This window comes from Macrotis lagotis, chromosome 1 (genome assembly GCF_037893015.1).
Source record: "Macrotis lagotis isolate mMagLag1 chromosome 1, bilby.v1.9.chrom.fasta, whole genome shotgun sequence".
Classification (NCBI taxonomy): domain Eukaryota; kingdom Metazoa; phylum Chordata; class Mammalia; order Peramelemorphia; family Peramelidae; genus Macrotis; species Macrotis lagotis.
The window spans coordinates 585,555,479-585,577,725 of NC_133658.1; the positions used below are offsets into that span (position 1 = coordinate 585,555,479).

General features: G+C 36.8%; 1 protein-coding gene across 5 annotated transcripts in view; it reads left to right on the forward strand.

Annotated features, from left to right (window-relative positions):
- EPHB1 (EPH receptor B1) overlaps nucleotides 1-22,247 on the forward strand; it is an 890,754-nt gene that overhangs the window by 373,509 nt on the left and 494,998 nt on the right. For all 5 annotated transcript variants that reach the window (XM_074214828.1, XM_074214827.1, XM_074214825.1 and 2 more), the window contains one exon: nucleotides 19,058-19,122. In XM_074214828.1, the coding sequence (XP_074070929.1) occupies nucleotides 19,066-19,122 (57 nt within the window). In that variant the 5' untranslated portion in view covers nucleotides 19,058-19,065. The remainder of the gene's footprint in view (nucleotides 1-19,057; nucleotides 19,123-22,247) is intronic.

Genomic DNA, 22,247 nt, shown 5'->3' on the forward strand with positions numbered 1-22,247 from the left:
AATTAACTTGACTGACCCTTCTTTGTTATTTTATGGCTTTCCTTACCTTTAGTGTTTCCTGACCCCTATGAAATATCATCCACTGACATCAATGACCTCATTCCTCTAATTTGTGAGACAAAAAAATACTAGTACATATATAGAGAGAGTGTTTAGAAAATAGTTGTTTTTGCAGAAGATATTAAGTCCTTGTTATTTGAGGATCAATTGGAAAAACTGGGGGTATTTAACTCAGAGAAGAGAAGACTCAGGGGGGACATCAATTGTCTTTGCGTATTTGAAAGGCTGTCATAGGGAAAGGGATTACACTCATTCTGTTTGACCCCAGAGGGCAAAACTAGAAACAACAGGTAGAAGATAAATTAAGACTTGGCTTCAGGAAAAACTCCCTACTAAACAGCTGTCCAAAAGAGAAGATTGTCTCAGATGGCAATGGGTGTCTCCTCATTGGAAGAGGCTGGATGACCACTTGTTGAAAATGTTATAATAAAGATTCTTTTTTGGGTATGGATTGGATTAAACAGTCCCTCCCAATTCTAAAATCCTGTGATTCTGCTCTAATGAAGACCTTCATTATTAGCTAGTGGAGATTCTACCTTTTATTTCCTATGTGTAAAGTATTCTTTGGGGAGAACTAGTTGTTCTTATGAACCTCAATGACCTATCAGAACATATTAAATAGATTGCTGAAAGGCTACTTCCAGAGGCATTTGCATGCACTTTCTCTGTGATGGGTATTTTAAAAAAAAGTGTTTTGCTGCAGTAGAAAGACTACTGGATCTGTATTCAAAAGACCTGGATCTTATTACTGCCTTTACTTCCTTGGATACTACTACCACTGCTGCTGCTGCTGCTGCTGCTGCTGCTGCTGCTGCTGCTGCTACTACTCTATGACCCTCACAACAATTTCAAAAGGCAGGCACTGTTATTTTAATTTTACGATGAGAAAGCTAAGACAATCAACCTAGGTTCACACAGCTTTTAAGTTTCTGATGGAGGTATAGCATTATTTCCACTGATCCATCTTTTATTCAGTTATTTGGGTTGTGTCCAACTCTTTGTGACCCCATTTGGGGTTTTCTTGGCAGAGATACTAGTTTGCCATTTCCTTTTCTAGTTCATTTTACAGATGAGGAAACTGAGACAAACAGGGCTAAGTGACCTGTCCAAGATCAAACAACTAGTAATTATTTGAGACCAGATTTAAACTCAGGTCCACCTGACTCCAGGCCCATCACACTGTCCACTGAGCCACTTAGCTGCTTCTAAATCAGTTAATCTCTCTGAACATCAGTTTTTCATCTGTAAAATTAAGCTGGATTATATGAGTTAGTGATTAAATAACTAAATTGGTCTCTTTCTAGCACTAATTTTATTATCTTGATCCCCTTCCACTTTTCCATCAATAAAATTAAAGATCCTTAAGGGTAGGCACTTTTATTTCTGCAGACTTCATAGTGAGCAGTTAGATGGTTCAGGGGATAGTATAATGAGTCTAAAATCAGGAAGACCTGAGTTCCAATCCAGACTCAGATACTTCCTAGCTATGTGACTCTGGACAAGTCACTTAATTGTATTTGCCTCAGTTTCCTTATTTATAAAATGAACTGAAGAACAAAATGGCAGACCTCTCCTGTGTCTTTACCAAAAAAAACCCCAATGAGGTCATGAAGAGTCAGAAACAACTGAACAACAAAAGGTTTCATAATATTCATTGTTTGACTGATAAATTGGATTATCTGCACTTCCCACCCCAATAATTCCCCAGATAAATATAGAGTCTAAGAATTTATTTTTAAAACTTTGAGAGGGGCGGCTAGGTTCCGCAGTGGATAGAGCACCAGCCTTGGAGTCAAGAGTACCTGTGTTCAAATCCGACCTCAGACACTTAGTAATTACCTAGCCATGTAGCCTTGGGCAAGCCACTTAACCCCATTGCCTTGAAAAATCTAAAAAAAAAAAATCCTTTGAGGGTCAAGGGTTTTACTATGGATTTTTTCAGGAAGTAGCATGTTTCAAATGTAGGCTATTTACATACATGCATACGTGTGGTGGGAAGGAAAAATCTGAGAAAGGGGAAAGAAGAAGGTGAATAGAAAGAATTGTAATGTAGTAAAACTTTTGGCTTTTCTTTCTGCCTCTTTTTAGTCTCCTCCTTTCCTTGTTCCCACACTCCTTTCTTCTCACTTAGCTGAGGTTTCTCATTGCTGAAGATCAGTCTAAGTGTCATAGACTCTGAGTGGGAATGGAGAAAACATTGCCAGAGATGGTTCTTCAAGGTGCCATCACCAGCAGAGGGAGGCTTAGGCTTGTTGGTAGTTTCTGAGATAAACAAGACAAGGACTAGAGATCTCTTAACTCTAAGGAATGAATTCAGCAAGCAGGTGAGTAAATGATACTTGTGCTTCTAGGATGTCAAATGAATTATCATGTAAGTAGGGTTATCTTTGATATATGGAAATAATAATCTAATCTAGACTACTTAATACAGTCATCTTCCCTTCACTTCTCTTAGCAAAAAAATAAATATTTAATAGAGTATCCTGCCATTTAAGACCCTCCAAAATCTTTGTATCAATATGTCTTTCTAGCCTTAGTTATCACTATACATCTTATATTCTATAGTTAAGGCAAATAAGACTACCCATTCTCCCCTATTCCCAGAGGACCCAGGTTCAAATCCTGGCTCTTAACACTTACTACTTTTATCACCTTTGTCAAATAACTTAATCTCTATATATTTTGTTTCCTCAATTGTAAAAAAATAAGGAAACTAGATTATATTACCTCAAAGGTAGTATCTATCCTTAAATCTGTGATTCATTTCCCTCTGTGTTTTTTGCTTATGCTGCCCCACATTATGAATTACCTCATACACACACACATGAAAGGTCTTTGAACTATCTTCCATTTTATAAAGCTTAGCTTCAGACCCAATCTTTTCAATTCCTTTCCTGATCCTCCATTTGGAAGTAACTTCTTCTTCCTCAGACTTTTTACATAATATTTTTCATTTTTCATTGCATATATCATATTACTTCAAGACACCTTAAAGCTAGGACTGTAGTTTTCAATGGCTTCCCAGTATTTACTGAGGTAGAATGATATTGTAAAAAAAGTACTAGATAAAAGACATGATTAGTTCTGATACTATTTGTGTGTCCCTGGTAAGTCACTTCTGGGCCTCAGTTTCCTCGTATGCAATATCAAAGGCTAGAACTAGAAGAATTCTGAGAAGTAAACAATTATAAAAAAACTTATTAAGTAAAGAATGATAGTGCATCTCATTTATCTAATTCTTGTCTCTTTAGGTCTAGGTTTAAAATCTGATTATCACTAAGTCACTGAAACTCTCACAACCTTAATTTTCTCATGTATGAAATGAAGCTGTTGGACTCTGAGGTTTCTTCCAATTCTGAATCCTATGATCTTATGTTACATTGTGGTTATTTGTGTATATTTGTATTTGCTTTACTCTTTTTTTTTTTAGGTTTTTGCAAGGCAAATGGGGTTAAGTGGCTTGCCCAAGGCCACACAGCTAGGTAATTATTAAGTGTCTGAGACCAGATTTGAACCCAGGTACTCCTGACTCCAAGGCCGGTGCTTTATCCACTATGCCACCTAGCTGCCCCTATTTGCTTTACTATTGATCTAAACAATTATTAAACTGTAAATTTCTTGACCACAGAAATTGTATTTTATTTCATATTTGTATCCCCATCCACTAGTACAATATCTTGATTGACTTTAATCTTATGAAACATCAACATTAGAGATGCTGAATACTGAACAGTTTTGCCCTGACCCATATTTAGAAGGACCCTATTGATGAAGGAGGAATTTTTTGAATTTCTTCAGTTGTTATCCCAATCTGGTGGTACAAAATTGCCAGGTTAGAAAGGAGGGCAACTTCCTTTCATCTTCTGTCCTATTCTTTACAAATTCTTCTTTGCCTCTTAGTTGCAAATGATGCTGTCTACATCTGAAAGTTATAAGTCAAAATGGTGACCAAGTGAAACTGGAGATGTGCCTGGAAAATTCCCCTAGACTATCACCTTTCATCTTGATAATAACATGGTGGCAACAGTTCCTGCTGACCCAGGGAATCCCTCTCCCAATAAGTAAATCCTCAGGTCTGGGCTCACTCAAATACAGAATTAGTCCTGTAGAAGTTTGGGCTTTAAAGAATGACACCAAATTTTTTTTCTCATTGTCTTAGACCCTCAAAGAAAATCAATTAAAACTTAGATTTAGGCATAAGGTTTCCCCAAAAGATATCAGAAAGGTCCTTGATATTCTAGGTAGATCAAACATCAGACAATTATTTTGTCCAAACAAAAGGCATGCCTAACACACAAAGGACTAACAAGTATAAATTGACAGACCTAAAACATGAAATAGTTACCCATACCTCCTAATAGATTCTACTGAAAGGATGATAGTTTAAACATCAAGACATGAGAGAATAGGACTGCTGACAGTTCATTCTACCTTTAGCTCAATATTATACTATACTATTCGAACAGTTACTTCAAGGTGTCTATCTTCCAATAAGCCAATACTGATGATCTTCATCTCCAAGAATTTAATATCAGAATCCTTATCCTGCTGCAACTCTTCTCTCAAAACTCACTTAGTTGCTCTAAGGCAGGAAACATTCATCTCAAGATCACTCTTTGGTCATCTATGCTCAGAGAAAGGAATGCAAGAAGAAATGACCAGGAACCTGAGGCCCAGGCTTAAGTTCTCCTAGGCAACACATGTGTATGTTTCCATTTGCAAGCAGCTTCCCCCCTCTCATGGGAAGTCCAAAAGAGCAAGTTTCAAGGCAGGGGAAGATAAAGAAGGAGAGAGACAGTGAGACAGAGACAGAGAGACACAGAAAGAGAGTGATAGAGTTAGTATGAATCTGAGTGGACCATTCTTTATGGTTCAGCAAACAATTATCTTTAACACAGTCACCCTTTGCCCTCATCATAGGAACCAAGAAACCAATAATGGGATCTTTGTCAACCCAAAGCAAATGTCCTTCAGTGCTGAGCTCCATATATTACCAGCAATGAATACAGAAACTCAGTTCTGTTTTTCATATGCTGTATGGAATTGCCCTCACAGGCTTACCTCCAAACATACTTCATGAACTGTACCTTAATCCTACCCTCCCTTTCTTTGATAGAGCATTTTCAGATCATAAGAACTTCTATATCCTTTAATTTTCATCCATAATATATACAGAGTCCTGTGAGATAGTGTAAAGGTTACTATCTTCATTTTACAGATCAAGAAACTGAGGGTGAGGGTTAAGTGACTTAAAAAATTCAAACAAGGAATTAGGTGAAAGAGCCTAGGAATGGAGCACAGATTGGATTATAGGCACTTAACCACCACAACACATTGCTTCTTTCCTTTAGTGATTAGGTCTTAGGAGGTTGAAGAGAGGAACAGAGAGGAAGGAGGAACAAAAAAAGGTGTAGTGAAAATAAACTCTGCAGTTGTAAAGCCTCATTTGTCATTTTGGAGCAGAATTGTGTGACAGGCTGTTGCTACTAACACTAATCCCCCTGTGTATTACAGATATGCTCCATGACACAGATAAGAAAACTCAGCCCTGGACTTGAGGACACAGACCACCTTCTTGTCATCACCACCTCTGGGTGATGCATGTATATGTAGTCTTTTTCTTAACCAGTCAGGCTACTTTTCCTTCTATTGCAAAATCAGTGATTCTTAATTACATCAATAAATGTCTGTCACATGAGAACAGTTATCCAATCCATCACATATATTGTAAATCTGATACAGTGGAATGAGCATTGATACATACTCTGGAATCCAAGGACCTGAATTCAAAACTTCCCTCTGATGCTATTGCATATATCATTTGACCTCATTGGGTCTCAGTTTCTTCTGTAAAAATAGGGGATTAAACTGGTTAACCTCAGAGATCAATTTTGGTTCTGAATCAGGGGTTCTTGATCTGGGAACATATTGGGGGTTTATGAAAAAATTTCAGGAGGTCCTTGAAAAAATGCATCTTTATTTTTACTAACCTCTAACTGAAATTGATCATTTTCTTCAATTATTTAAAAATAATATTTGGGGTTCAAAGTTTTCATCAGACTACTAGAGGGTTCCATGGTACAAAAACAGCTTAGGAACTCCTACTCTAGCTTATGTAGGGACCTGAACTAAGAATACAGTTTGGGATGGGAGTCTGAGATTGTTCAAAACCATACTCCAAAGGGCCCACCTCCCTCCATGACTAAAGCTCTCAGAAGAAAAACATGTGGAACTTTTGGATAGGAAATCAGGTAGATGGACTGAAAATCATTTCTAAATAAACAATGGCTAGAAGTATATATCCTGAAACTCAGTACCATGAAAGGTCTTCGGAAAGAAAGGAGTTATGCTAAGCCAGGCAAGTGTCTTCTGAGAGAGCATCTCATCCTTTAGGATGATTGGAGGCCAGCACCCAGAGACTTATGTCATTATAATATCTGTTCAAACTAGAGGATGACCAGGTTTACAAATCTACCAGTTATAACTGAGAAATTTGGATCTGCAAATGATGGTCTACATGGCTTCTGCACTAGCTATAACTGATAGAACAGAGCTGAACAAAACACAAAAATGGCCAGATGAGGTCACTAGCAAAGAGGTCTAGGGGTACTTTTGGCCATCAGTGTCCATATTGTCTTAGGCCCCCAAGCTAACATTTTATAAGGAGCCCTTGCCCTTTGTTAACTGTAGATAAACAGATTTGCAGCAGAGACCTTTTTTGGGGAGGGGAGGGACCCCTTGGGCAGTATTTATGTCCATTCTGTTAGCTGCACTCTTAAAAATAAATTGAGACTATAAAAGAACACAGGCTCAAGATGTAGCCTAAGCTTGAGTAATATACCTCAGGTAAAAACAAAAGGAAGGAATGAGGAACATTAAATGGAATATAACCTCAGGATACAGCAGGCAGCTGCTTCTCAGAAGCAGAAATAAACAGTGATATTTCATATGACCAAAACAACAACAACAAAAGGAAAGTGAGCAGAATTATGTTGTACTTCATCTATCTAACCCCTGTCTGCACACTTCTGGTTCATCCAGGTTATTTGGTTGTATAAGTTATTTACCCCAGAAAGGCTCCATTTCCAACCTGGAAATTTTGTAAAATCTTCAGAAATGTCAGTTTCCTCTTGGTAGGGCACCTTCAGATACAAGCAGATCACAAACTTAGGGTCCTTATACTTGATTTTTAAATATTTTGATGAGTATATTTCCATATAATCAGCTGCCTTCATAATCCTATATGTTTTACTCTATGCATTAAAAACATATTTAAGATGGGTTCATAGACTTTAACCACACACACACACACACACACACACACACACACACACACAGAGACACACACACAGAAACACACAGCGAAAGAGGGGGAGAGAGAGATAGAAAGAGACAGAGGAGGAGACAGAAACAGAGACAAAGAAAGAGAGCAAGAGGCCCTGAATTAGATAGATCTGTTTTTATATCCATATAATGACTATTCCTAATCAAAGATACTTTAAAAAGCTAAAAAACTCATCTCAAAATTTCACTTCTTTCAACAATCAATAAATTAATATTTGTTGTTATTGTTTAGTTGTGCATGCCTCTTCATGACCCCATTTAGGTATTTCTTGACAGAGATACATCAGTGGTTTGCCATTTCCTTCTTTAACTTATTTGGCAGTTAAGGAAACTTGAGGGAAAAAGGCTTAAGTGACTTGCCCAGTGTCACACAGGTAGAAAGTGTCTGAAACTGGATTTGAACTGAGGAAGAGGAGTCTTCATGACTCCATATTTGATACTCTATCTACTACACCATCTAGTTGCCCCAAAATAAAAATTGATTAAATACTTAGTATATATGAAATAAAGGAAGGGCCATAGGAATGACTGATAGAATTTTAAGAAGTGAAATGGCAGAATCATAGGATTTCAGAGTTGGAAGGATCTTCAGAAGTTATCCAGTTCAACCCTTCTATCTGCTTCAGAAATTCTCAAATTCTCTCTGTCACATTGTTGACAGTCTATTATATAGCCTCCATTGAAGCACCTCAAGGGATAGGGACTTCACTGTCCAATGAGACAGCACATTCCATTGCCTACAAGAAAATTCTCCAAATTGGGCAGGACAGATCATTGGCCATTTTTCAGTGATCAATCATGACTATTCTGAAGTGAACAGTATTGAAAAACAAAAAAACAAAACCAAGCCCTTTGATGAAGCTGTTTCTTCTCACTTTTTCTTTTCCTCTTCTCATCTTTCCTCTCCTCAGTGATCTCTCACTGCCCCCACCTCCCATACCCTTGGTTCATTGGAATGCCTACATTATGGGATAGATGATCCACACTTAGGGGCTATATAGGAATCAGAACACTTCATGTTTCATTCATAACCACACAGAATATTTTATATCTAAATGGATCTCTGGAGACATCAAATTCAACTCCTCATTTTGAAGATACAATCATTGAGTCTTTGGAGGTTAAGTGACTTGGTCAAAGTCACACAGGTAGTAAAAATCCAGGTCATCTGACTTGAGAGCCTACCCTGTTATCTCTCTATATACATATTTCTTTGCTTATAACTATTTCTGCATCCAGTTCCATCACCAGTTTTCCTGACTTTGTCTTGCCACTCGACTCCAATGACTATAGAGCAGAGAGTAAAATTGATGATTATGCACAGATCTGCCTCACTTAAATCCAATTCACTTGTATGTCAAGACTGCATTCTTCTGATGTCATTGGTTCTCTTTGATAACAAAGGATGAACAATATTAATTACCTTCTCTTAACCATCTTTCAGCAGCCTGTAAGGCATCAGTGACTTTCTTTGTCATTTTCTGTTCTCTACCTCAACTGTCAGTCTAATGCAGTCTGTGGCGCTAGTGAACAGGAGGGAACTCTTAGTCTGAAGAAAAAATATCTGATGAATTAGGATGACGCAGATTAATTTTGCTTTCATAGCTCATAGGTCTATAGAAAGCAAAGTACAATGATGGATAGAGCACTGAACCTGAAGCTAAGAAGTCTTGAATTCAAATCTGGCCTCACACCCATATGAACCATGTGAGCTTGGACAAATCACTTCATAACTGTATGTCATCATTTCAACTATAAAAAGGAGATAATAGTATCTATCCTCTCAAGGGTATTGTGAGAATTAATTGCGATAACACCTGTAAAGCACTTATCATAGTGCCTAGACACGGTGCTTAATAGCTGTTTCCTTCCTCCTTCCCTCCCTCCCTCTCTCCATTCCTTCCTTCCTTCCTTCCTCCCTCCCTCCCTCCCTCCCTCCTTCCTTCCTTCCTTCTTCCTTCCTTCCTTCCTTCGTTCTTCTTTCACTTCGTCCTCCCTTCTTTCCTTGTAGGAAACTTTATTTAATGCACATATATGCATACATATATATGTTTATATAAACATGTACATTATAAACACGCAATATTATACTTTATATGCTAGTAATTTACATTATTATTAAATGCTATATTGTAATATCATAATTAGTAATAATATAATTATTAGTTTATACATATATACTATTAAATTTTAAAATGTGAAAGTAAAAACTATGAGAAATGCTTAAGCTTTTTGGGATGTCATAGGATCATAGAACTAAAAGGGACCTCAGGGTCCAAATCCTTTATTTTACGCTTGGGAAGTGATTTGCCTAAGCTTACATTGGTAGTAAATACCAGAGCTGGCATTCAAACTCAGATACTCTTGATTGCAAAGTCAGCACTCTTTCCACTGCACCATTCTGGTTAACTCCATTAAATCTGAATCCAAATTCAGACACTTAGTAGCTTTGAAAGTTGTTCAACTTCTGTTTAACTCAATTCCCTCATCTGTAAAATGGGAATAATTAATGGTATCTATCTTTTAGGGTTGTTGTAAGGATTAAATAAGATTATTTCTGTACAGTGCTTTGCAAATTTTTAAAGAACTGTAAAAATGCTAGTTATGAATTTTTAGTTTAATGGTGTCTTCCCATGTTCCCCCAGGCCCTCACTTGCAATTAATTAGCAATCTGTACTTACAGACTACCTTATAATGAACTTGAGTTCAAATAAGCTGAGGTTCCCTTTTCTCAGCAAGGGAAACTGAATTGAAAATGGCTTCAGGGGTCATATAAAGTTTCTCACAGACAAGATAATACAATGGGTGGTTTAAAGTCAGTTGTGTTCCAGGGTGTTTAGTATTACTATTATAGTTTCACACTAATAATGGAGATCTATAAAGTTGGAGCTATATTGCTGTTTTTCCCCCTACTTAAGATAATGAATTATCCTTAGGAAGATAAGAGAAAAGGGGAAAATACTAAGATCTGTATTATTCTTTATTATTATAATATTCTATTATTATGCTATTTATTATTGATTATATTATTATTATATTTGTAAAAGAGCAACTTTCCCAGCTTGGGTTTACTTTATTTAAATTAAGTATTCAGATTCATTCATTTACTTGTTCTTTTACTCATTCAACAGAAGGGATGAGATGGCTCATCTTTCTCTTAGGAACCTCTTTCACTTATTTTGTTCCAAAAATATAAGTAATGATTAAATCATTAATCTACCAGCATCTATCCAATACCTATTATGTTTAAATCCCTATGCTATCCTCTAGGTAGGAATGAAACAAAGTGCAAGGCAACGACCCCTCCCAATCTATTTTTGAACAGAAGGACTATTAAACATATAAAGATAACAAATAAGATAATAAAAGTGCTAAATGGTATGCATAGTAGGTTCTTTAGAAATTATGAAAAACCTTGAGGTAGAGTGACATAAGCCTTAAAGGATGGGTAGTCTTCTGATAGATGAAAAGAACAGGCAGAGGAACATCATTCATTTGTTCATTCATTCATTCATTTATTCATTAAAGAGCCATTGTTAAGTGCATACTGAATGCAGAGTCCTGTCCTGGGCACTAAGGACATAAAAAGAAAAATTTAGAAGACACAGTCCCTTCCTTCATAGTGTATAAATTCTAGTAAAGGGAGAAGAAGACAGCTTGTTATTATGATGGATGGAGCAATGGTTATTGCATCAGGAAGATTAAATCTGGACTTGGACACAACTAACTGTGTGATCCTGGGCAAGTCACTTAGCCCTGTTTGCCTCAGTTTCTTCATCTGTAAAATAAGCAGGAGAAGGAAATGGCAAACCATTCCAATCTTTGCCAAGAAAAATCCACATGGAGTCACAAAGACCCACGTGAGGTCAACCATCACTAATTAACTAAAAAAAACAACAAACCTAATAATGTTAGAGTTGGTATTTAAACCCAGGTTTCTCTGACATCAAGTCCAGTACCCTCTCTGCTATACTATATTGTTGTTGTTATTCAGTCATTTCAGTCATATCTAACTCTTTTTGACCCCATTTGGGGTCAAATTCAGAGTCAGACAAATATTGACTTTTAATTCTTTTAATTTAAAAAATTCTTTTAATTAATTTAGTGGGCAAAGATACTAGAGTGGATTGGATGGCCATTTCCTTCTCCAGATCATTTTGCAAATAAGGAAGCAAATAGGGTTAAGTGATCTGCCCAGGATCACACAACTAGTAAACTAATAAGAGCTCAGATTTGAACTCAGAAAGGGGACTCTTCTTGATTTTAAGCCCTAGTGCTCCATCTACTGAACTACCTAGCTGCCCCTAATTCTATACTATGCTGCTTCTGATGTTTGTTGAGTTTGAGGTGGTAGTAGGGCATTCAAGCAGCAACATGCAGCAAGCAGCCAAGAATATGGTAGTTAACAGAAGATAAATGATAACTAAAGCTGACACTCAAATCTTTTACCACTTCAGTTTCTTAACTTAGGTCACAGTGGCATAGCTGCAGTTTTTTTGAAATACAGGATTATGGTAGTGGTGTGAAGTTTCTGAGACTTGAGAGGATTACATGATAAGCAAAAAGGAACCATAAAAAAGACAAGTAAAATCTCAAGGGAAAAAAAATCTATAAAAGGTGGGCAGAGAAGAAAGAAGATAGAGTAGGCAAGCATGATGCATTTCTTTTCTCATTTAACGGAGAACTGTCTGCCTTATCAAAAAACAAATAAGTCAATGAATGAAGAGGATCTAGAAGATCTTTTCCCATCTCTCTGTATATTATTCTTCTTGTTGTGATTGTTATGATGAGAAGGGGACATTGAAAATATTTGTGGTTGAATGTCTTATTTTTGTCCAAAACAAAAGATATGACTGTAAGGAGTAGGGTTTATTTATCTGACTTTCACTGTGATGGGTAACTAATTTATATCAAATGACAATACATTCAAAAGGTGCCAACCCAGGAAAAAAATGGGACACCCAATGGCTGATCTAAGCTACCAGCTGCCACTCAGTAACATTAGACCTCAGACTTGAACTTCTGTGGTCTCTTAAGCCCCAGGAGATGCATGTTCTATACGCAAAATTTTCTACACCTGTTTTTAAATGGAGGAATTTATGTGGGGAGAAAAGGAATCTCTAACCCATGTGTGTATATGTATATGTGTTTTACTTAGAAATCTATTATTATTTTCCTTTGCTAACTAAACTTTACTGATATCATCTTCTTGTAACTCCTCTTGTGCTTAGAGCAAAACTGCTGGAGAGAGCAAAAATTCCTGTTGTTGCCTCTTACTATTTTAGGGCCAGAGCCTTATTTTTTCCTACCCCTTCTTAAATTCTCACTCTCCCATATATGGGAATGTATCCTACTCCCTGTTCTTTGTAAAGAAGTTGCATAAATATTCGTTTCCCTTCCCTTCCTCAGCTCTCTCTCTCTCTCTCTCTCTCTCTCTCTCTCTCTCTCTCTCTCTCTCTCTCTCTCTCTTCTGTCTTTCATGTCTATATTTCTCCTTTCTCCTCTCCTGTTCTTCTCTATTCTATTCCCCAATCCACCACTCTCCCACTCCTCTATTTCTATTCTCTCTCCATTTTGGCTTTGTAGAGAGCCATTCAGGTTACCCTCCAAAATCGCATCTCCACTGGGAAGCCTTCCCAGACTAGGCAGGTCATCTGAGGACATTTTGTTGGTAATCATCCATCCATTCTATTCATCCAAAGTAAATCTACAAATGAATACCTATGTACCTTCATCTGTATATTTAAAGGGTATGAGGAATGTGTGAAAAGAAAATGGTAGCAAAAACACAAGAAAAACTTAAAAAAGCAAATCATCCAAATGTTCTCAAAAAACCTTTTGGACCCCATACATTGTAAACATGGTCTTTTCTGTTCACCTTGGGTGCACTCATAGTTTCTAATTCTTTGTCTTTGTTCCCTTCAATCAACTCTTCCTTTCTCTCCCTGAAGGGAACAAGTCACTGATGTCCCCTTCTCAGGCCTCACAGAGCACTTTATTTGATCACTCTCTAATTTATTTGCCCCTCTTTAACACCCCTCCCAGTTCATGTCATCCTAAGGGTAAGGAAAGCTGAAAAAGTGCCCATATCATTTAAAAAATGATGGAACTACATAAGAGAATAAGGGAGAAAAGGAATTTTGCGGAATTTTGCTTGAAGAGGCTGTTATCCACCCTCCTCATCTCCCCCCACCCAAAAACCAACTAGATAGGCTGATAGCCAAGATGATTATGCCTGGTAGGGAAAACATTACACACACACACACACACACACACACACACACACAGACACACACACATGCAAAGACTCAATTAAGAGAGAGGCAGAGACAGGAACAAAGAGACAGAGAGAGACAGCAACAGAGAGAGAGAGAGAGAGAGAGAGAGAGAGAGAGAAACAAAGAGAAACAGTAAGAGAGAGACAAAGAGAAACAGTAAGAGAGAGACAGAAACAGAAAGACAGAGAGACAGAGAGACAGAAAGACACACAGAGCAAGAGAGAGGGACAGAAAAAATAATAATATATTTATGCCTATGCCTATGCCTAGACTTTGTTTCCTGATAGATGAAGATAAAAGCATATCTCCCCCCCAGTGTCCGATAGGACTCTGAAAAGAGTAGGTGCCTAATAATTTTTCTTAACATGGAATTCTTCTTTTTCCAGTCCAAGTGATCACAAACTCTTACTTTAGCACACATATTAAATATTTCCTTATCTTAGCAATTCTCCCCAAAATCACTTCCATCACATACTAGCTCTTACAGACAGACACAAATACCCATTCCTACATCCTTAAGATCAACATAAAAGAAAGATAAGATCACTGTTCTGCATTCTCACTGATTCTTCCTAGACTAACAGGCAATGTTTTATGGAGAGCAACATCTGTTGCTCTTCTCAGAGTTCTAAGAGTAAACTTGAGAGGTTGGGGTTTTTATTACTATTTCTCACTAGCTCCCATCCAGTGTGCTATTCAATAGTCATTAATGAGTTGATATTAATTACATTTTTTCAAATAGTTACTTATGAGAAGGTATAACAAGAATAATAATGAACAAGATATACCTCCCTTTATCACTATACCCAAATAGGGGACACATTTTCTTCTTGTACACAGATATTCAAAGTCTCTGGAGAGAATGGATTTTAACTTTTAAAGTCCAAAAGTAGTTGAGGCACAAATATGGTAGTTTCAGTGATTGGAAAGTATTTTTTCATAACTTGAATCTAAATCTGCCTCTCTAAATAAGCTCAATCCATTGAACATCTATGGTTACAGAACTGGTAAATGACAGAACTAGGACTTGAACCTATATCCTTTTGATTCTATAAAGATGGTTGAAGTAGATTCTGCAAAGAGCTTCCAACTTAGTCTGACATCTAAGACACCAAGGTTATCCTCAGCATCCTGGGCCACCCCAGTCATCCTTTTATCTTCTATATTGCAGGAAGGGAGAAGCTCTGCATCACTTAAATCCAATTCATGCTTGAATCAAGACTTCATCTATGATGTCATTGGTCCTATTCAAAGAGGAAAGACCAACAACTACAAATATGATTATATTTATTTTTAAAATGAAGAAAGTCATTTCCTCATTCCAGGTTACAGAACCAGTAATGACAACATTGCTTTCCTTGTTTCTAAGCCAGGTTCTTTTAACTGAAAGGAAGCCAGGTAGGATAGTGAATAGCATGCTGTGTCTGGAATTTGACTTTTAAAGTTGACCCTAGAAAGTTATTAGCTGAGTAATTGTGGGCAGGTCAATTAACCTCTCTTAATCTTGCTTTCCTCATCTGTAAACTAGAAAGAGTCTGACTTGTTGGTTCCTAAGGTCTCATCCAACTTGAGATATATGATCCTGTTAATTTTTTGTTGTTCATTTGTTTCAGTTGCATCTGACTCTTCATGGTTCCATTTGAGGTTTCTTGGCAAAGATATTAGAATGGTTTGCCATTTCCTTCTCTAGCTCATTTTACAGTAGAGGAACAGGGTTAAATGACTTGCTGAGAGCCACTCAGTTAGTAAGTGTCTGGGCATGGATTTGGATTTAGGTCTCCTTATCCACTACCTCACCTAGCTGTCCCAATTTATATACATATAAGGTGGCGGTACTTGTGTATTTTTGGTGCTACAAGGCTTATTTCTCCTATTGAAAAAATTCTTTCTCCATTGATTCTGCTACAGAGCCCCAGATTCCTTAATTTTTCATCTTTCTGTTAGGGCTTTGAAGGCTTCTGTTAGAATGAAAATATTTCTGGTGAGAACTAACTCGTCAGTACATTATCATCTATTAACAATAAAGATCAAACTATTTTTATCAAATTAGACAGCCAGATCCTAGCAGGATTCTGAGGGAACAGACCACATGAAAAGTGAATGTAGTCAGGTGAAAAAGATCAGAAAAAGGTCTTGAGCAAGGGGATTTACTGAGGAGGGCAGGTCCTATGACACCATTAGAATTGGAGTCCTATTAAAGATCCAGTTTGAAGGTTCTGGGTTTCTGGGGGAAGTGGAAGTCATAGATCACAGATTTAGAGCTGAAAGAGACCTTAGAGACCACCTAGTCCAACTTCTTATTTTACATATGAATGAATTGAGGCTCACAAATTAACTAATTTGTTCAAGGTCATGACTAGCAGAGCTGAGATTTGAACAGTCTTCCAAATCCCAATCCAATTTTGCCTTGTTGCTTCACTATAGTAGGTGTTCACAAATATGAGAAAAAGGAAAGATAAACAACCTGCTTCACCATTTGACTCTGGATTGACAGCTTACCTAGGAGCAGTAGCAGTAGTAGTAGTAGTAATAATAATAATATAATAATAATAACAATAACAATAACAATAATAATAATAAATAATAATAATTTTTACATAGTGTCACCCTGTGTCTGGAATACCTTTTTGATCATAAGCTCAGAGGTTCTTGTGATCAGGCCCCAAAAGAAAAATTCACTCAAGAATTCAGCATCCCCATCTCTTAAGGAGCCCCCATTTTGCTTTGGTCTATTTGACATTCTGCTACTTGACAGCAGAAACAATTATACATATTTAATTGTGCTTCCATCATAACTTTTTGCTAGAACTCTCAATATGTTTTGTAAATGCAAATGAATGCTCTCTGGCCCTCTGGAGGCTCATAAACATCCTCAAATCATTTTTATTAAGCCCCCACAAGAGCCCAGTGATGTACTTGGTGTCTACCAGAAAAGTAGCTGCCCCTAACCATGTGAAATATATGATTCTCCAATGAGCTTTTCTCATTTTCAGATAGATCAGAATGGTGAGAAGTGAAGAAAAACAATGACAGAAGGGATCTAAGTCAGGTTTAAGGGAAAGATTATTGGGAAACGGAGACAATTTTAACTCTGGCATAGTTAGCCCAGGGAAGCTATAGGCACTTTTTCCATGGGAAAAATTTTTCTGTTGGTAAAATCTTGTAATGTATCTTGGATGGTTTTGATTGGAGCTGATAGGTATAGCTTTAGAAGTTATCTGCTTCAACTCCTTAGTTTTACAGATGAAGATCAGAGAGTCCTCATGTTTACACATATCATAAATAAGAATGTAGGAAGGAAATAAGCATTCATTAAGCTCCTACTACTTAATAAATAACTTACATAATAATAACCCTACATAGTGAGTATTTAAAAAATACTTGTTGATTGATTGATACTCAGGCTATTTCTCTCACAGATTTTGCTTTCCTGGAATCAACTTCCTCCTAAGCTTTCTGGAAGTTGAGCCAATACTTTACTCTCTTGGGGTCAGGCCATTTCCTCTTCTGTAATCACAGCATCTGCTGTTGGACTCTCTTTTGTGCTGTCATCATCCTCTCCCTCAACAATTTCTTTTAGCCAGTGAAAATATTTCCAGTTGTTGCTTTAGTAGAGGTCTTATGTGATCTCTATGCCCTTATTTAAAAACACACATATAGAAACACACACACACACACACACACACACACACACACAGACTCACACTAAAACAACAAGCAAAAAAACCTTACTTCGGCACAAAACTGTTTATAGTAATCATAGTGGAACGGGACAGGATTATTAGATGTTGGAACAGTTCTGTCAATCCAGTGACTTGGCTTTTCAGCCCTCTTCTTTTTCAGTCTAGTTATATAACCTCATGTATATCACTTAGTCTCTGTGCTTAGGTTTTGCTCTGATAAATATATACATAAATATATATGTGTATATATACTTTTATAATACTTTTATATAATTGCTGAAATGAATTTCCACTGGGTGGCATGAGCTTCTTGTAAGTTTATTATGTAAAAGCAATTTGTTATTATCATCATTATTAGTTCTATGAAGTGGAGATGAAGTGTAAAGAAAGGCTATCCCTAGCCATGTGCCTTCCTTCTCCAGCTGTCAGATGAGCTAAGAGTGGAAAATGAGCTACAAAAGGAAGATTTTGCACTTTGCCCCTTTCCCTTGCCTCCAAATTCATTTAACCAACTCACACATTTATAATTGGCAACTAACTTTTACATTGTAATCATTTGTGTTTGTGTTACTGGATTACTCATGTGAATAGGGACCATATTTTATCTTAGTATGACACACTTAAGAAGTGATTGTCATATTGAACTAAATTGTATACGGAAACACTGTATGTTAGATTTAGGTAAATTAGTCAAGGTGTTTGTCCTCAGAGAGTTTATAGTCTACTAAAGGAATTTTATCTTGACACCTTCCTGACCACTGTTACAAGGATTCTCCTAGAATGGTTGAGCATAAAAGTTGAGGAGAATGGAAGTTAAAAGCCAAGGCATTCCTTGTCATCACTGTCACTTACATAGCATTTTTTTTGGTTTGCAATGCATTTTAGATTAATTATATAACTTGATGGTCATAATAACCTTGCAAATTAGGTATTATTAGCCCTATCTTAAAGAAGAAACAACTCAGACTCTGAAAACTGTGTGACTTGTCTAGCGTTACCCAATTACTAAATGCTGGTAGTTGGATTTCTTTGGTATTTCCCAATTCCAAGTTAAGTAATTTTAATGCAGAACTTCATGTTATAACTGGAGAAAGGTGGCATACTTACTGTGAAGAAGTCATTCTTAGAATACTATTTTAATTTTGGGAGAGTTTGTAATAATGATTAATGAATTTTCACATTAGAATTTTCACCTCTGTGAAAGGAGACAAAAACCTATTTTATTGTTACTTTTTTGTTCCTTAAAGCCTAATTACATTTCCTCAAGTGGAATCCTTTTTATTTCAAAAAAAAAAGTTAAGCAAGTTCTGGTTAAGCAACTCAGCAATGTTGTCTGATGGTATATACAACATTTTGTATCCATAATTCACCATTACTCTGTTTAGGGGAAGGAAGTGTTATTCATTATTATTCCTTTAGAATCAAGACTGGTCTTTGAAATCAATTTGAATTCTAGCATCTTTTAGTGCTATTTTCATTTACCTTATTATAGTCATGGTGTATATTAATCTTCTGTTTTTGCTTTATTGCTTTGGTTCCATCTAACAAAGGTCTTTCTGTGTTTCTCTGAATTCTTTACATTACCTCACAAATATCAAAGCAAACTCAAACTGGAAATGGGTCCCCAGGGTTGGGAAATCATTATGTGGTAAAAAGGAGTTAACTCATTTACTTTCGTATTTTTATTTCCAGAAACGTTAATGGACACCCGGACAGCTACCGCTGAATTGGGTTGGACTGCAAATCCTGCATCAGGGGTAAGCATTCTGGGACCATGCCACAATTACAAATTGTTCTTTTGTTCTCTTTCTCAGTTGTCAAAGGGAATGATTCAGAATTTACAGGAGGGGCTTCAAAATATCAATGTATCCCATATAGATAGCATAGTCCATTTGAATGGAAGCACCTTGAGAGTAAGGAATGCTTCATTCTCTGTGTATTTTCAAAACCTAGTACAGTGGCATTGTAGATGCCTAATGAATGCTAGTTGAATTATTGATTGCCCTAAGCAATGCTGCTTCACAATAAAATAAAGTATTTATTATAACCAAAGTCCTTAACTATATCATGAAGTCCCAGAGCTGGTCAGTTGCCTGAAATATCATTTGGATAGTCTGACTGGAAAAAAAAAACTGACTCTCAACAAATTATTTCAACTAATGTCATATTTTCTGTAGATATAATATAAAAGGGAAGTGAATACTGACTTTCCAGGGTGAGTAAAGTATACTATGAAAAATCAGAAAAATAATTGACCAGTAATGGCTGGGATAAATGATGCTGACAATAATGGTAGCTATATTTTACATTTCCTTAACACTTTAAGAAGGAACAGTTAGTGGTGTAGTAGATTGTGTATTGTATTAGGGCCTGGAGTCAGGAAGATCTGAGTTCAAATGTGACCTCAGACACTAACTGTGTATCTTGACCAAGACACTTAACCCCTATTTGCCTCAGCTTCTCATATGTAAAATGGAGATACACTAAAGGAGGAAATAGCAAAGTTTAATATCTTTGCTAAGAAAATTCAGTGGGCAAAATCAAGGGGTCGTGTATATGACTGAACAACAACTAGAAATATGTTAAGTCTCTCATCCACTTTGTTCATTCATTCTTCATCATGATACTATGAGGGAGGTAACATTTTAACAAGACTTCCCAACTCACACCTCTGTGCTTTTTTTAGAGGGTTATCCCATCTTAAGACTGCCTCTTAGAATCTGAAGCTATCTTCAAGGACACTTCCAGTAGTGCCTTCTACAGGAGAGTTTTCCTATTCCTTCCCCAATGGTTCTCTCTCCCTCCCTCCTTGACTTATTTCAAATTTACTTTCCATATACTTTTATACTTAAGTGAAAAACATTCAGGATTCATCTGGTCAAAGACAAGCACTTTTATAGTTAGTAATAATAATGATGATGATGATGATGATGATGATGGTAATGATGAATAATCTCCTTTTTGCCTTTATATTTCTAGTATCCATTATGTCTTGTACCTAGTAAGGGATTAGTCAGTTATAGCTAGTTACCATACAGAAGTAATCAGTGCCTTACCCATAATGAAAAGTGGAACCAGAACAACATTCCAGGACCTCAGCTGAGTGATATGAAACAGAAAGGACAATCAGTCAGTCAGTTGAACAACCAACAGAACTAAGTAATAGTTATGCGTGGAACACTGAATTGCCAAGCAATGTGGGTGGTTAAGAGGAAGAAGACATTTTTGCTTCAGAGGATTTACCACCTAATGAAAAGAGTCATCACAAATGAACATAAATAGAAACATATGCAATAGAAAAACATAAATATATAAAGTCAAATCTCAAGCGTCCCCAGGATGGATGCTTCATCCATCCATCATCATTTGATTTTATCTATAGTAAATGGGGGTTACATTTATTTCCAGAGATGTGTTTCTCTCTGCCACTCAATGTGGCAGAGAGACATTCAGATTACCCAAGCTGTCGTTCTCTGGTATTCTCATTCCTGAAGTCATATCTCTCTATATTTCCTATTTTTATAAATAAAAAATTAATTACAGAACTAACCTAGGAGTATTGACTATTCCATAGATTCCATTATACAAGGCCCTATTGGTAGTAAACTTGTGATTTCCTTAGCATAGGAAGCTTCCAAGGGAGTAAATTCTCTTATCTCTATCATCTCCCCAGCTTACAATTTTACAGAACTGTCAAACGCACTGAGAGGGTGAATTACTTGAGTAAGGTCAAACAACCAGCACATGTCAGACAAATATCAGAGACAGGTCTTCTTGGTCTTCTTAGTTCCCTATTCATTCTGCAATACAGTCTTTCCATGTAAGCACCAGGCATGTGCTTAAAATGCTCATGCTGGGGGAAGGGGGGGGGGGTAGAGACTGAAAGACAGAACCTTTTGTCCAGGAAATTGTGTGTTCTTTAAGTTTAGGGTGGGCCCTCTTTGGAAATCTTCCATACTTACTAAAATTTCAAGTTAAAGCAACCTGAAACTCTCTGAGCTAAGATTTATGCAATTTGTTTGTAATCACAAGATATGTTAAAGATGACCTGCTAAGACATCCTTATTTTTACATGGGAGGTAAATGAGACAGAGCGAGAGGAAAAAGTGACTTACCCAAAGTTTGCACACTTAGTAGGGGATGGGACTAGAATTCAGATTTCCTTTCCTAATCCAGAGTACTGTCTCCTACATGATACTGCCTTTATGGGTAGGGGAGTTGTCCTTTGATCTTGAAGAAGATCATGATATCAAGGAAGCAATATCCATGACATGTAATTTGGATTAGAGTAAGGGGTGTTGTGCAGAGACACCAGTTTCACTATTTCTTCCAGAATCATCTTTGGCCAGTGACCGGACATAAAAGAACAGGATGACTGGTGTTGGTCAGGATACAAAGGGAAACCTTGACCTTTTAGACCCATAAAATAGACCATCATGAGACAGTTTAGATTAGTTTTTATCCTACTGATGAAAGTTTGTTACCTAGTACAAGTGGAACTGTATTTATATATATTGACTGTATCTGCTTGGCTGAGGAGCCAAAGGTGCACAGCAACCATCTGTGGAGTTTTGACTTCCTTTATAAGAAGTTCCTATTGTTTTACTAATGTAGAGATTGCTCCAGGTTTCATAAGGAGATTCTCTTGAAATGTTGACAAAATTTCTATTTAATTTTCTTTCTTGGTGAAAACATTTTTATGCATAACAAATATGCTCATTAAACTCCCCAATTATCTTGATTTTCATTTCCCTCTGATTATCCTTAAAGAGAGAGAAAAGTCCAAATTGGCCTGCTATACATTAAAGAGATTTTTCTTTTCTTCCACTTCTAGTTCAAATATCAACTCAAAGTCAGTTTTGCAAAAGGTGACTTTTTCCCT